The sequence below is a fragment of the Sinocyclocheilus anshuiensis genome, unplaced genomic scaffold (genome assembly GCF_001515605.1).
Source record: "Sinocyclocheilus anshuiensis isolate Anshui unplaced genomic scaffold, SAMN03320099.WGS_v1.1 scaffold94, whole genome shotgun sequence".
Taxonomy (NCBI): domain Eukaryota; kingdom Metazoa; phylum Chordata; class Actinopteri; order Cypriniformes; family Cyprinidae; genus Sinocyclocheilus; species Sinocyclocheilus anshuiensis.
Genome location: NW_015546049.1, coordinates 1,096,525 through 1,111,094, shown reverse-complemented (window position 1 = coordinate 1,111,094; position 14,570 = coordinate 1,096,525). Strand labels below are relative to the sequence as shown.

Below are 14,570 nucleotides of genomic sequence, written 5' to 3'. Positions count from 1 at the left end.
TATTTGTGTATTTTACTTTCATTTTATTACAAGTAGGCCAACAGCCCCCCCTTATCACACAACAAACTTGCATTCTCAGATTAAATGCAGCAATCCAAAACAATCTGATCACCATTCAGACAAAAGTTTGCTTCAAGAATGACCACACTGCTGACGTGATCTTATTGATAACTCACCCAGAGCACATGTGAGTTATTCGTCTTATCGTCAATATCAGCATAATTTTTCATATCGGGCCGATGTTTACATTTTAAGCCTTTATTGGCCCAATTCTGATAACATCGTGCATCTCTAGTGTATTCTGCTGTATAAAAACCTGACAGCAAAATCCAAAGTCAACCATAGGCACCGGGAGGCTTGTGACTGTCCAATTGACTGCCAAGTAAATTACACTGTTGTAAAATTACAAATTACACATCGTCAGAATAGTCCATCTGCCATCAGTGGTTCAACCGTAATGTTAAGAAACAACGAAAATACTATTTGTACGTGAAGAAAACAAAAATAACGACTTTATTCAACAATTCGTCTCCTCTGTGTCTCTCTGTATCACCGTAGCACCATTTTGGAGAATATCCGCAAGCAGCATACGCTCTTCTGTGTCAGCTGCGACACAAGGATACGTTTTCTACGTGTATTTACGCTTTGTATTTGATCGAAAACAGAGCATCCGTGCAGCGCGGCTGACACAGAAGAGCGTATGCTGCTTGCGTTCACAAGCCTCCCGGTTTTCATCCAAAATATCTTACATTGTGTTCCGAAGACAAACGAAGCTTTTGCAGGTTTGGAACGACATGGGGGTACACTCTTAAAAATAAAGGTGCTTCACGATGCCATAGAAGAACGTTTTTGTCTAAATGGTTCCATAAAGAACCTTTAACATCTGAAGAACCTTTCTGTTTGACAAAAGGTTCTTTGTGGTGAAAGAAGGTTCTTTAGATTACAAAAAGGTAAGAAAGAGATGGTTCTTTAAAGAACCTTTGACTGAATGGTTCTTTGTGGAACCAAAAATGGTTCTTCTATGGCATCGCTTGAAGAACCTTTTGAAGCACCTTTATTTTTAAGAGTGTAAGTGATTAATGACAACATTTTCAGTTTGGGGTGGAGTATCCCTTTAATGCAGATAAAGCATGTTAGTTAGGGAGAGCTTGATGAACGGACTGAGGGGTCGAGGGAGTTTGTTTACCTTGCAAGATGATACCAATTTTATTTTCTTGCTGAAGGTAATCTGAGCTATGAACTCCAGCCTGACATCGTACCCTAATTCTGAACACACATGCATATGTAATATTCTATCTAAGAATGTATGGAGAAAGAAACATGAATCTTCATGGTCTTAGTGGCCCTAGGCCAACACATAGGTCATTGTAAACAAGTTTGGAGCTACAGAAAAATAAAGAAGTATTTAAAGTTTCATGTAGTGGTGTAAAATACATTTTCTTAATAATCAGTTTAATAGAGTGTAGAGCCTCAGTGTAATAGAGTGGACAAGTAGGACACTTGTTTGTGTCATAACTAATAGTTATTGTTTGTGACTAAGGCATAATTTAGCTGGCGTCATCTTACTGCCTTCAGTAATATTGGAGAAGAAAGCTCTCTGGTGTCGGCTTAAATTGGTGATGAAGAAGATTTTGTCTTGCCGATGAAAACTCTGTTGAAAAGGGAGTTTACTGGTCTTAGCTGGTCACCAGGCAAGGTTTTGGCCACAGACCAGATAAACGAGCTTAACAACAGCTTTGCCAGGTTAGCAAACCATGTTTGGTTGGTTTAGGGCAGGGTTCTCAGGGTTTGAAAACCGCTGAGGAATAACTGTGATTATTTAATAAAAGGCTGTAATTTAATTAAAGAACTATATAGTCTGTTGTACTGTGTGTTTCAGAGTGAAGAGTGGCACTATGTTCATTTACACTTGTGCAGTTTGCCATGTTTTTAGAGCGGCTCGGTAAATGCTGCTTCTCACAAACTCCACAAACTGTTTGTTTAATGTGCATTTGTGAGTGTAATGTGCTCTATAGGTTCACTTATTTACATTCATATTCACATAATTTCCAACATTTTTGTGCAAAGAAGTTTGCAGCATTTAACCAGTTTTCTACCAAAATAAAATCTTGAATATTTGCGATGTTAAAAGCTTGAGGTTTTGAACGTTTGAAGACATAAATTTAAGACATAAATATTTGAATTGTGACTTGGAAGTGTTAGTTGGTTCTTGTACAGAGTGAACCCAAGTGTGAACACCCTTAAAAGTAACTATTTACATTAGCAGTAACTGTTTCTTTAAATTATTGAAATCTCAGGGGCTACTTCAAGTAGATATTTTAGGTATTTTATGTATAAGCGGTATGGACAGTATAATTTTCCCATTTTATATACATGCTTTATTATGAAAAAGGAGAAAAAGATTTCATAATGTTGACTAGTTGCTGGCTAATAGTTGATCAAATCTAGGTGAGGCTCTTTTATTTCACTTGAACTGTAAATACATTAATGGTCATGTTACCTGAAGTTTGACCTGTATTTCACAGCAATGCATACCTCATAACCTTTTTTTGTCAATATAATCATAAACTAATTTTACCTCAAACTTTTACCCAGTCTTAATGTAGGCCACATATAATGAAGTATAGACTGCCAGCTGTAAAACTGCCAACAATATTTTCTTTTCACCCTAGCAGAAGTATGCTAGCTCAAGGCCAACATTGTCCAAGGTCAACACTGGTGTATGCAGTTAAGCAAAGAGTGATGATGGGAATAGTGACTGAGAGGGAAAAAGAGGCTCAAAATAGGTTTCGCTGTAGCTTCGTGGAACATCGTAGGGAGGAGAGAGAGAGACAGAACTGGAAGGGGCAGTTGGGTTTGTGTACAGCTGCTATCTGGGTGGAAGAATCTGGCCTGAGTTAGTGACTCTGTTGGGGTTTGTTTGCCTGTGTGTGCCTGTACTTCTGGCCTTGGCTCTCTGGGGGATTCATTTCTATCTGCCTCACACTCCACAGCCTGTCTGTCATACATCTGTAGATATACAAGCCTGGAACAGATCGTGAAACTCATTGGAGGCAGTCCTACAAATAACTTACTGTAATGTCTCATATAACTCAAAGATTGTGATTGTGATGTCATTTAGATGGAACTGGAAAAACTAGGCTATGATAGTCTGTATGGATTAGTAAAATAACAAAGAAATCAATAGCTGTGGGAAAAAAAGAAAAACGCTGCTGCAGCTTGTACTAAAAAACACAGCATTTTGGTCAAATGTCAACAAAGGTCTACGACAGTGTGTGGAACCATTGCTATTTTTTGTTATATCGAATGTGTCGCACCTGTCTGTGACCATCAAGGAATTTATTTGAAAGAGGAATTTGGCTTTGAAAGAGGGAAAGAGGGAAACTGAAAGTGGGAGACTGCACAAAATAGAACAACTGCAGATAAAAAGGTGTTCTGAAGGACCATAACAGAATAAAGCTTCTCCTTTTAGTGAGCTTGTCTTGACAAACAATGTTCAGACGTGCACAAACACAAGCCTATTATAGAAAAACAGCATTCTGTCAAAAAAACAAACAAACAAACAGGTTGTTGTGGTCAAACATGTCTCAGTCTTCATTAGCAACGGACCCAGGAGTTCACCCTGAGGCACTCCTCTTCTTTTCATTCCGTATTCTCAAGAGATCCTTCTGGGTTTCTGCCCTTTAACCTGCCTCCTCATCAACAACAAGCATAACACATTTCCAGCTCTTCCATAACAACATGTGACGTGAGCTTAAGTGTGTCTGTGTACAGTTTAGTAACCCCCATCTTTGCTGAAGCTGTTGTTCTATACATGTCCGTCTTATTTTAATTTCTTCTTCAATTGGGTGTCAGGCTGGAACAACAGATTTTGTGGTTAGGTCTCGCGAAATGCCTTTTGTTGCTGAAATACCACCCAAATCCCTCTGCAGAGGCTTGGGATCTAATTGGGTTTAAATCTTTTAGGGCAAGTGGGTCTGGTTTCATACTGGATTAGATCACAGGGCATACATGGCCCTGCTAAGCCTTTGTAATGTGAATGTTCTGGTACACTTCGCTTGCTCTGTGAAAGGACAAGGTTGGGGTCCACACGTATCACAGAGAGTGTCTTTAAATACAACACTTACGCTGCCATGTATGCATCTTTATGTTTTATTTTTGGTCCGTTGTTATTGAGATCCCTTCCAGAATAAACTTAGCTTGGAGGGTTTTACAGTTATTTCAGCCACAAATATTAATCATTGTGCCAATAGTTATTAGTAAATGAGAGAATTGTTTGGGCAACTAATACTTTAGTATGTAACAAAATACAGAGCTCCGCACACTTTCAGGAAAAGGTACAAAACTAGGAGGGTACCCTTTCAAAAGGTACTAATATACACTTTTAACTTAAGGTACTAATATGCACCATTTAGTGATAAACTAAAATGTACCATTTAGGCTTTGTGCCTTAGGGTACCACCCCAGTGACAGCTTTATACCTTTATTTCTGAGAGTGCACATGGCATGCAGGGAAACATGGGGAATCACAAAAGGGATTTGTTTTAGTTGAACCATGGCCACATTGTAGTCATTTATTCCCTTTTGTACTAATTCATTGTGGCCACAATTTAATTAAATTAAACCTAGGGAACTAATTATTACAAAGTGAACACGATTAAACTAAAACGAGAGAACTAATTAGAACAATGTGGCCACAACTGAACTAAAATGGCTAACAAAATCTTAATTTGTGGCCACAATATCCTTTTTTTTTTTCATCTGCATGTCATGTCTGGGGCTTGTAGCTAGTTTTGGACCCCATTTACTGTAATTGTAAAAAAAAAAAAAAACTAACAAATTGGCAAAAACAACAAATATCTTCTTTTGAAAAGAAAAAAGAAAAAAAAAAGAAAGGTTTGAAACAATATGAGGGTGAGTAAATAATGAAACATTTTTAAAATGAACAGTGCCTCTATGGTATATTAATACTTATTACAAGACTGTACAGGATGTAAAAATGGAATTATATAGTAGTCTGTTCATTTTATTTGCGCTGTTCAATATATCTTACTGAATTATCTCTCTTATCAATAGTATACAAATCACCTGAATATGAATCTTTGGGCTTTGATCTGACTGTGGAGCGGCTGGTCTCCATTGGCTACCCGCAGGAACTGCTCGGTTTTGTTTACGACCCCACTTTCCCTACAAGGTAATAAACTCTCATTGGCAGACCATATTTGAGACAGTTGTCTGTACCAAGACTATCATTTGATATTATGTTTATAGGATAAATAACACATTTAACCATTTATTTTCTTTTTGTTTTTACAGAGGTCTGGTGTTTGACACCATGTATGGCAACCTCCTGAAGGTAGATGCTTATGGAAACATCCTGGTGTGTGCCCATGGCTTTATCTTCCTGCGAGGGTGAGTAATCCCGATACCCGTCAAGCCCTGCCTGGATGGTCTTGGTTACTGAACTCTGATGAAACCGATGGAGTATGTGCTCATAATGTTTCTGTGCTCACTGCCAGCCCTGACACCCGAGAGCTCTATCCCAACAAGTTTATCCAGCGTGATGACACAGAACGCTTCTACATCCTCAACACACTCTTTAACCTTCCAGGTAGGCACTTTATCATTGTCCTATACGTAGCCCTGTCACTGGCTGCCATTCAGATACACATTAACAGTGGCTCTTTTTAACTCTTAATGCTTACGTGTGCATGAGGAGTGTGTTTTTTATTTTAAATTCCTGAGTTGCTTCCTGAGAATATTTGTTCTAACTAACGGCCATGTATATAGTCTTCAGAAACAGGTTGTAATTGTATTTGTGTGCAGTTATTCTTTTTGGGGGGGTTTTTCTTTCGTACAGTATGACAGAGTAATGAAGTGATTCATTCTTGGTGATTCAGAGATTCATGCTTGGATTGAAATTTAAGGTCATAACTGTAACACATTAATTACATTTTAAGCAGGAAATTAATTTTTTAATTCTTTTGTTTTTTACTTATCTTTTAATAAACTATGCTACGATCCAACTGAACTTGATCAATAATAATTGCGCATTATGAGAGCATATGGCAAAAAAGCAGCTTTGCCATTTTGTCTGGAAAAAAGGCCATGTGTTTGGAATGACATAAGGTGAGTAGATATTGCCAGAATTTTCCATTTAAAGCAAATTATTACTTGAACTGACCAGATGACATGAGAGTTTTAGACCTTCTTACCTGCAATAAGGTAAGTGCATTTTTTTTGCAAGATAAAATATTTTTTGTTGCATTTTCAAATGCACTTTCATCAAAACTGCTTGTGTAAGTTTTTTTTAATGTTACTAAAAGAAGTCTCTTATGCTCAACAAGGCTGCATTTATTTGATCAGAAATACAGTAAAAATAGTAATATTGTGAAATATTACAATTTAAAATAATTGTTCTCTATTTGAATATATTTTAAAATGTAATTAAGTTGACTTGAGAAAGCCAACTTGCTGAAATGCTACTTAAGCTTATTTTTAGTGGTGTTTGCCTATAAGGCAAAGCATCACTATTGTTCTCTTGCATACTTATTTTTAGTGGTGCTTGCCAAAGGCAAAGCATCACTATTGCTCTCTTACTAGGGTAGGGTATCGAAACCCGGTACCAATATGGCACCGGTACCTATGTAACAGGTATGTACTGGAACGAATCAGAACGCATTTTCGGTGCCTCATTTCGGTGCCATGTCTGAGCGATCGATTGAAATATTTGTTCTCTGAAACAGACGTAAGAAGCATCATCACCGGCACCACACGTGAAAAATAATTTCACGACTGAGAAAATGCACGTGAACTCAAGTCGGAAAGCTCTAATAATACAAATCCAGCAAATCTTTGTAGTAACGTGAGTGTCCATGTTGTTTTCACATTCCGACTTAAAAGCACAACTCGGGAAATGAGAGCATCCGAGGAGAGTGTGAATGCAGTAATTACACTTGTTCTGATGGCAGCAGGTAGCCTTCCGTTAACTAAGCTAAACATGCTTAAATTAAAATGCCTAAAGCTAAACTTCCCTTGTATTCACATTTCTAAACATGTTGTCCAACAAAAGAGAACATTATAACCTTTTTACTCCACAACACCAGTCAGATGCTTCCTTCTGTGATCTGATGTAGCTTCTTGCCACAGAATGAGGCAGAAAATATGTTCCATAGGCTACTTTAAAAAGAATACATCGATTAGCAATGGATTATAAATATACTTGATTATTATGAAAATGCCAGAGATGGCTTGAATAGCACAGATAAACTATATTGTCGCAGTCGAGCGTTTATTCTCTTTGTTTTATCATTCAAAACTTTTATATGTTCTGTTTACTCAGTTACAGCTATAATAGCAATGCCTTTGTCCATATAAGGGATTTCCTGGAGGGTCATGAGTTCCGCTACTTCTGTGACTGGATATGTGGATTTTCTGAAGTAAAGGTTCAGGCACCGTTTAGGCACCGGAACCATTTTAAAAGTATCGATTTGGCACCGGTATCGAAAAAAAAAAAACGATACCTAACCCTACTTTCCACACATAATGCTGTTCAGGTTGTGGTAAATGTAGTCATATAAGTGCGCTGGTCAGTGAAATGTGCTGTGTCAAATACTTCAGGCATCTTTGCAGATTGTGTATTTATAAGTGTCTTATTATCTAAAAGGCTGTTGTGCTCAGATTTTGTCTCAACCCTCAGATCCTCTGTCCTTCAGCTCAATCGGTTGTGCGTTCTTGTTAAGAGCAGCCTTGTTTCCCGTCTCTGGTGTCAGTGCATGCGGATTTAGTATGACTTTAAGCCCGTGTGCATGCATAATGAGATCCACCCACTCCAGATCTGTTACACTAGCACAAATACCCCTGCATCTGTCTGTTTCTCTCTAAACACACTCACTGACAGTGCTAGGCTCGTCTTTAAAGCAGCCTCACTCGCAAAACAATCCTCCAAACATTTCACTTCCTCTGATAATTGGCACAGGAGTCTTTGCTGAGTTTGATGAGCTATGATGAAATGTTCAGACTGTCATGACAGTGCAGAAGAGCTGTCCGTTATGAGTTAATAAAGGTGCTGAGATTATCGTACTACTTACAAGATGCACTATCTTTCTCAATGGCACCATGAAATATTAGCACAACTTTATGGCATTTACCCTGCCTTTCAAAAGTTTGGGATCAGTAAGATTTATTTTTATTTATTTTTATTTTTTTTTATTTTTTAAAGAAGTCTCTTGTGGTCATCAAGGCTGTATTTATTTGATCAAATATACAGGAAAAAAAAAACAGTAATTACTCCAGTCATCAGTGTCACATGATGTTTCAGAAATCATTCTAATATGCTGATTTATTATCAATGTTGGAAACATTTGTGCTGCTTAATTTATTTGAATGCTTCCTTTTGTGATCTGATGAGGCTTCTTGTCACAGAATGAGGCAGAAAATATGTTCCATAGGCTACTTTAAAAAGAATACATCGATTAGCAATGGATTATAAATATACTTGATTATTATGAAAATGCCAGAGATGGCTTGAATAGCACAGATAAACTATATTGTCGCAGTCGAGCGTTTATTCTCTTTGTTTTATCATTCAAAACTTTTATATGTTCTGTTTACTCAGTTACAGCTATAATAGCAATGCCTTTGTCCATATAAGGGATTTCCTGGAGGGTCATGAGTTCCGCTACTTCTGTGACTGGATATGTGGATTTTCTGAAGTAAAGGTTCAGGCACCGTTTAGGCACCGGAACCATTTTAAAAGTATCGATTTGGCACCGGTATCGAAAAAAAAACAAACGATACACAACCCTATCTCTTACATACTTAAGATCTACTGATCTACTATTTAAGCTTATTATTATTAGAGTGGTGCTTGCAAACTATGCTGTGTGCTTATTATTATTTATTTATTCATCTTTTGTACAAATTTTGGCATGTAACTCGTCCCGTACTGTCTGTCATAAACCCATGAAAGAGGTGTCAAATCATGCGGCTTATTGAGGAGCGGTGTGCGTTGAATTTTGTAAGCGATCGGGCGTGTGATGTTCTCACAGCATGCGAAAAATCCCAGACTTTGCATTGCGGCCAACTTTGACGGTTTGTAGCGCAGAGCGAGAATTTCATAGAAACATGTGGGTCACCACATTTGAAGAGGCTGGCAAGCTATGCGAGAACATACCCCGCAATGGGGTATATGTGGCCCCATAGACATACTATGGTGAGGGATGGCCATGAAACAAAATCTGAGCACACGTTTTTTCTACTAAGGTAACTTGCATAGGAATTTTGCATTGAACATAACTCTACATCACAGTGTCATAGTGACATGGGGGTGGCTCATTTTACTCAGGCAACCAATCAGTCTCTCAGGATCATGGTGAAAGTATCAAGCCATGCCCTAGCAACCATTTAGAGCACCCTAGCAACTGATCCCATAGACTGCCATTCTATAAAAAGCCCAGATGAATATCTTTGTATCACAGTGTCGTAGAGACATGAGGTTGGATTTGTTTGTTTGGGGGCAGCAAATAGCCATCACTTATTATCTTCACCACTTCCTATTCATGCCCTAGCAACCATTGTCAAGCACCCTAGCGACCCCAAACCTAAAGAGGGATATTTTCAAATCTGTATGCCACAGAGACATGGGGTTTGGTTTATATCATTCATACTGGCAAGCAGTCTTTGGAGTATCATCATTGGTAGCTGCCAAGCCACTCCCTAACAACCAAACAGAGTACACTAGCAACCATTTATAAGACCTATATCTCTGCATCAGAGCATCATATAGACATGGGTCTTGGCACATTTGACTCGTGCTAGCAAACAGGACTTCCAACATGCTACACATGCTAGCCGTGAATAGATACATGCTAATAGCGATTAGCTAAGTGTTAAAACACTTTTTAACTGATTGTTAAAACATGATAAAAAAGACAAGTAACTGCATAGTGTCGAGTTTTGCCACGGCAAGCACCACTCACATTTTCTTCAGAAAATGTACATATCAATTTATTATTATTATTCTTCCGTACAAACTCTGTTTATTTAAGCTTTCAAAATTCAAGCTTTTACAACTGCTTCAAACTTTCAGTCAAGGATTTTTCAAGCCAAGTTCAAAGTTGCAAACTCATCTAATTTATACCTGTGATGTAAAGACGAACTTTCAGCAGCCACTACTCCTGTCTTCAATGTCACATGATCCTTCAGAAATCATTATACTATGTTGATTTGCTGCTCAAGAAACATTTCTTATTATTATCAATGTTGAAAATAGAATTAGCTGATTAATGATTTTGTGGAAACCGTAATACTTTTTTTGTATTATTTTTTTTAGAATTCTTTGATGAATAGAAAGATCAAAAGAACAGCATTTATTTGAAATGGATATCTTTTTTAACATTATAAATGTTTTTACTGCCATTGATCTTTCAAAATAATAATAATAATAATAATAATAAATAAATAAATAATCTTACTGACCCCAAACATGTGAACAGTGGTATATAAATTAAATTATATACAAAAATAAACTGGATCTGAGAACTTCTTTCATACTCTCCTTCTTTCTTTATCTGTTTCTCTCTCTCTGTACAGAAACATACCTTTTAGCCTGCCTGGTTGACTTCTTCTCAAACTGTGACCGATATTCAAGGTAGGAGTTCCAGTGACTATGATTCTATTACTCTGTTGCCTTGGACACTGCATACAGCCTTACCACTGATTCATAATCAGAATTATTTACTGTGGGTGAGGACTGTTTAATGCTCTCTATATCAGTTCACCACCTAACACTTTATGTTTTGATAAGAAAATCCTAATACAGCATAAAATTTTTACAACTATGCTATAAAACAGGACACAATCAGACTGTAGTCTGTGGTTCAACTTGGAATCATGTCCGTGCATGCCATAATTTATAATCCATTTACTTTAACTTGCTAATGACTAATCATAGTGCATGTAAAGCAGGTAAAATAAACATTTAAAACTATAACTTTTAAATGGCATGGAAATAATTCTACTCATGCTCTGAAAAAAAACAAACAAACAAAAACAGCCAGAGTTATTTAGTCTAGATTAAATCTGTTAAAACGTAATAGTCTGTGATTTGTGTTTTGGTATGGATGCATGTCCTCTGAAACACCTGTTGGTCCTTTTAGGGGGAGAGAGCTTTCCTGTTTGGCTCGGACAACCTCAAACAAGGGAAGACTGTCCCATTTAAACATGTCTGACTGTCGATAAAATGTGTCAGAGCTGGAGCTCGGCCTCTTACTCTGCTGTCCTTCTGTTCTTTCTAAACCTTTAGCTGTGAAACGGGCTTTAAGGATGGAGACCTCTTCATGTCCTTCAAGAGCATGTTCCAAGATGTTCGAGACGCTGTAGACTGGGTACATTTTAAGGTAAAAAGGTTCTCTGTTTCTCTTTCGATCAGAGTAATATGCCAAAGTAGCTGTGTACATTAATAGCAGACAGCTATGATTAACTGTGAAATAGTACAGGTAGGTACTAGATTCCTAATTTAAGTGTTTTTAATGAATGTCATAAACTTGTTCTGTTGTTAAAGGCTTTATTTATTTTCTCAGGGAACATTGAAGGAGAAAACAGTGGAAAACCTGGAGAAGTATGTTGTGAAAGATGTAAGTTTTTTTTTTTTTTTAATTTCTGAAGTTATTGTATTTCTCAGAATAACTGTTTTTTTTTTTTCTAATTTAAAGGCCAAGTTGCCATTGCTGCTGAGCCGCATGAATGAAGTCGCCAAAGTTTTCTTAGCCACCAACAGTGACTACAAATACACAGACGTTAGTTTACTGATGCAAATGCATACATAAGCTCTGTTTCAGAACCTAGTTAGCTGCATATTGAGAACATGCTTCCTCTAAGGTAACCTCACAAATGAGAGATTTGGATCGCTTTACACTGGCCGATTTACGTAAGCTAAAAGCTCAGTACTCTAATAACATGCCACACACAAATGTTGGTTGACATTTTAATAGACCTTAATCAGGGTATGTGCCATATTGAATTAGATCATGTAATTTTCACAACTTTCAAAACTGTTTTTGTCTACTGAAAGGTTTTTTGGAAAGATTCCATCAGCGGAATAATCGATCTGTTTAACAACCCATTAAACGCACTGTAGTTCTGTCCCTCACAGCCTGTTTTCATTCCTGTCAAAAATTAACTACCTTCATTACCCTATTTTAATCTTCATTTCTGTCTTAGCAACTGTTTTTTTTACAACTAGAATATCTCGTGCCTGGAAAAGGCTCTCAGCCAATCAGATTTGAGGACCAGAAACTGTTGTGTGTATATTATATACTGTATATATAATTTTTTTTTTTCTTGTCTAGAAAACATATTTTTAAAATTCCCGCTTTTAAAAAGGCTGTGAGAGCCCTGGTTCATAAATAAAAACTGTTGAAAAAGTAACAGTTGTTTCTTGGGCGCAAATTAAAATAAGAAATACAGTGTCCACTTACATCTTGATTTTTAGTTTTTAGCAATTTGCTAAATCTTAGGAGGCAGCATAGTTAAGCTATGCTTTTCAAAAGGCTTTGTGTCAAAACTGCCATAAAAAATCCCTCTGTATGCAGCTTACTAGGTTTTGAATCAGAGCAATAGACTATTGCACATGCAACTGGTTTGTTTCATTCTTGGACACAGACAAACCATGATCTTTTTGTTCTGATTTGTTTTACAGAAAATTATGACATACTTGTTTGACTTCCCCCATGGCCCAAAGGTATTCACATAGTTTTTTCAGCCTGTCCTTAAACCTTTCGAAAGAGTTTCCTGTCATATACAGTATTGTTGCTCATAATAATGTTTTATGTCGTAGCATGGCACTCCACACCGTCCGTGGCAGTCATACTTCGACCTTATCCTAGTGGATGCTCGAAAGCCTTTATTTTTTGGAGAGGGAACTGTTCTAAGACAGGTGGATACGGTGAGTATATCAAACAAAAAGCTCTACTATTACAAAAACAGAAGCAGAATCTCAAAGTCAGCAGGTGTAGTATTGCACATTCTGGAACATTTTATCCTACTGAACGTGATCACAAAGAAGGTTAGTCAGCGCTGAGTATTGAGCATTTATAATGAAGTCTGCTGAGCACAATAGAACTAATTAGAGGAAAATTCCCTTTCCTGTCTTCCCTTTTACAGATTCGCTTTGCAGTATTAAGGAGCTAAACAGTTCACTGAACAGTCATGCCACTTTTAAGAGAGATATTTTAATGCAAAAATCTGTCTGTAACCCCCACAATCCAGTTTAACCACCAACCAACCAACAAGATGCAAAGTTATTTATTTGTGCTGAAAAAAAAAAACAGTAATAGTAATAAAGTTTATCAGTGTTTCCCAACCTTTTTGACTCATTTAAGACAATATCCAAAGGCCACCCAAGATATTTCTGGTATTTCTTTCTTTTTTTCCCCCCACAACTCCTTCCTGTTTTAGCTTATTTTAAAGCTTGTTTGTCTTATTTTAAGTAATCTTGTGGACCCCTTGGAAGTGTGCTGAGGGGCCTTAGTGAGCCCTGGACCCCTGGTTGTGAACCACTGAAGTACATGGAATGAATATTCAGACAGTCTGGACATCTAAATATTAATCAGTCTGTTCTCTATCACAGACTACAGGGCGGCTGAAAATAGGAACATACACTGGACCTTTACAACATGGCATTGTTTACTCTGGAGGTACATTAAATTCTTGGATAAAGATGGAAATGACACACACACACACACACACACACACACACACACACACACACACAGTGATGTATCTCCTCAAGGCATTGAAACATAGATCACAAGGACATCTGGTCTACTACAGATGAACAGTTTATCACATGATTTTTCACTGCATGTGTACAGTCACTTAGATCGGTAATACGTTAGTTAGCTACATGAAAGTACTGGTAAAATAAGGTAACTAGGGTTCATGGTTATTACCCAGTTCAGGGTTAATACCCAGTTATTGTAATTACTATAATGCAGACCTGCCAACCTGTACGCATTTTGCGTAGCGGATACGCATTTTGACCTCAAAGTACGCTGGTACGATTTGTCACTCTAAACTACGCAAAAAACCTGGTGACGCCTCTGTCCACGTGCAGTATTCAAAACAAGCAACAGAAAAAGACGAAGAGTTCAACCAATCAGAGTGTTTTTTTAGGTTTTGCTTTTAAATTTCCGTGCATTTTATTTCTCTCCAAGCTGGCTCTGTTTGTGTGTCCCTGAGTCTGCATACTGAGATGAGGAAAGTCTGCATCTGAAAAAGCAACACACGCCGAGCATCTTCCCGTGTAATGACTAAACCTTTTGTCCAACAACAAAAAAGAACATTATAACATTCTTTTACTGCACAACATCAGACAAATATTGAAAATAATTTCCCTCTTGATCTGATGTGGCTTCTTATTACAGAATGATGCAGAAATAAATTCTACATTGGAGTAACGGCTAAGTAGATTATCGGATTATAAATAGCATTACGTTATAAAATCTATATATAATCTATATATATAATCTAACATTACTTAATTATTAAAATACTCGAGGTGGTTTTAA

At 37.2% G+C, this 14,570-nt stretch overlaps 1 protein-coding gene across 1 annotated transcript in view; it reads left to right on the top strand.

Annotated features, from left to right (window-relative positions):
- LOC107699105 (cytosolic purine 5'-nucleotidase-like) overlaps nt 1-14,570 on the top strand; it is a 38,771-nt gene that overhangs the window by 8,668 nt on the left and 15,533 nt on the right. Inside the window, exons 4-13 of the mRNA XM_016500280.1 lie at nt 5,077-5,194; nt 5,317-5,412; nt 5,520-5,611; nt 10,594-10,651; nt 11,306-11,399; nt 11,583-11,636; nt 11,715-11,798; nt 12,701-12,742; nt 12,839-12,946; nt 13,631-13,697. Coding sequence (XP_016355766.1) covers nt 5,077-5,194; nt 5,317-5,412; nt 5,520-5,611; nt 10,594-10,651; nt 11,306-11,399; nt 11,583-11,636; nt 11,715-11,798; nt 12,701-12,742; nt 12,839-12,946; nt 13,631-13,697 — 813 coding nt within the window. The remainder of the gene's footprint in view (nt 1-5,076; nt 5,195-5,316; nt 5,413-5,519; nt 5,612-10,593; nt 10,652-11,305; nt 11,400-11,582; nt 11,637-11,714; nt 11,799-12,700; nt 12,743-12,838; nt 12,947-13,630; nt 13,698-14,570) is intronic.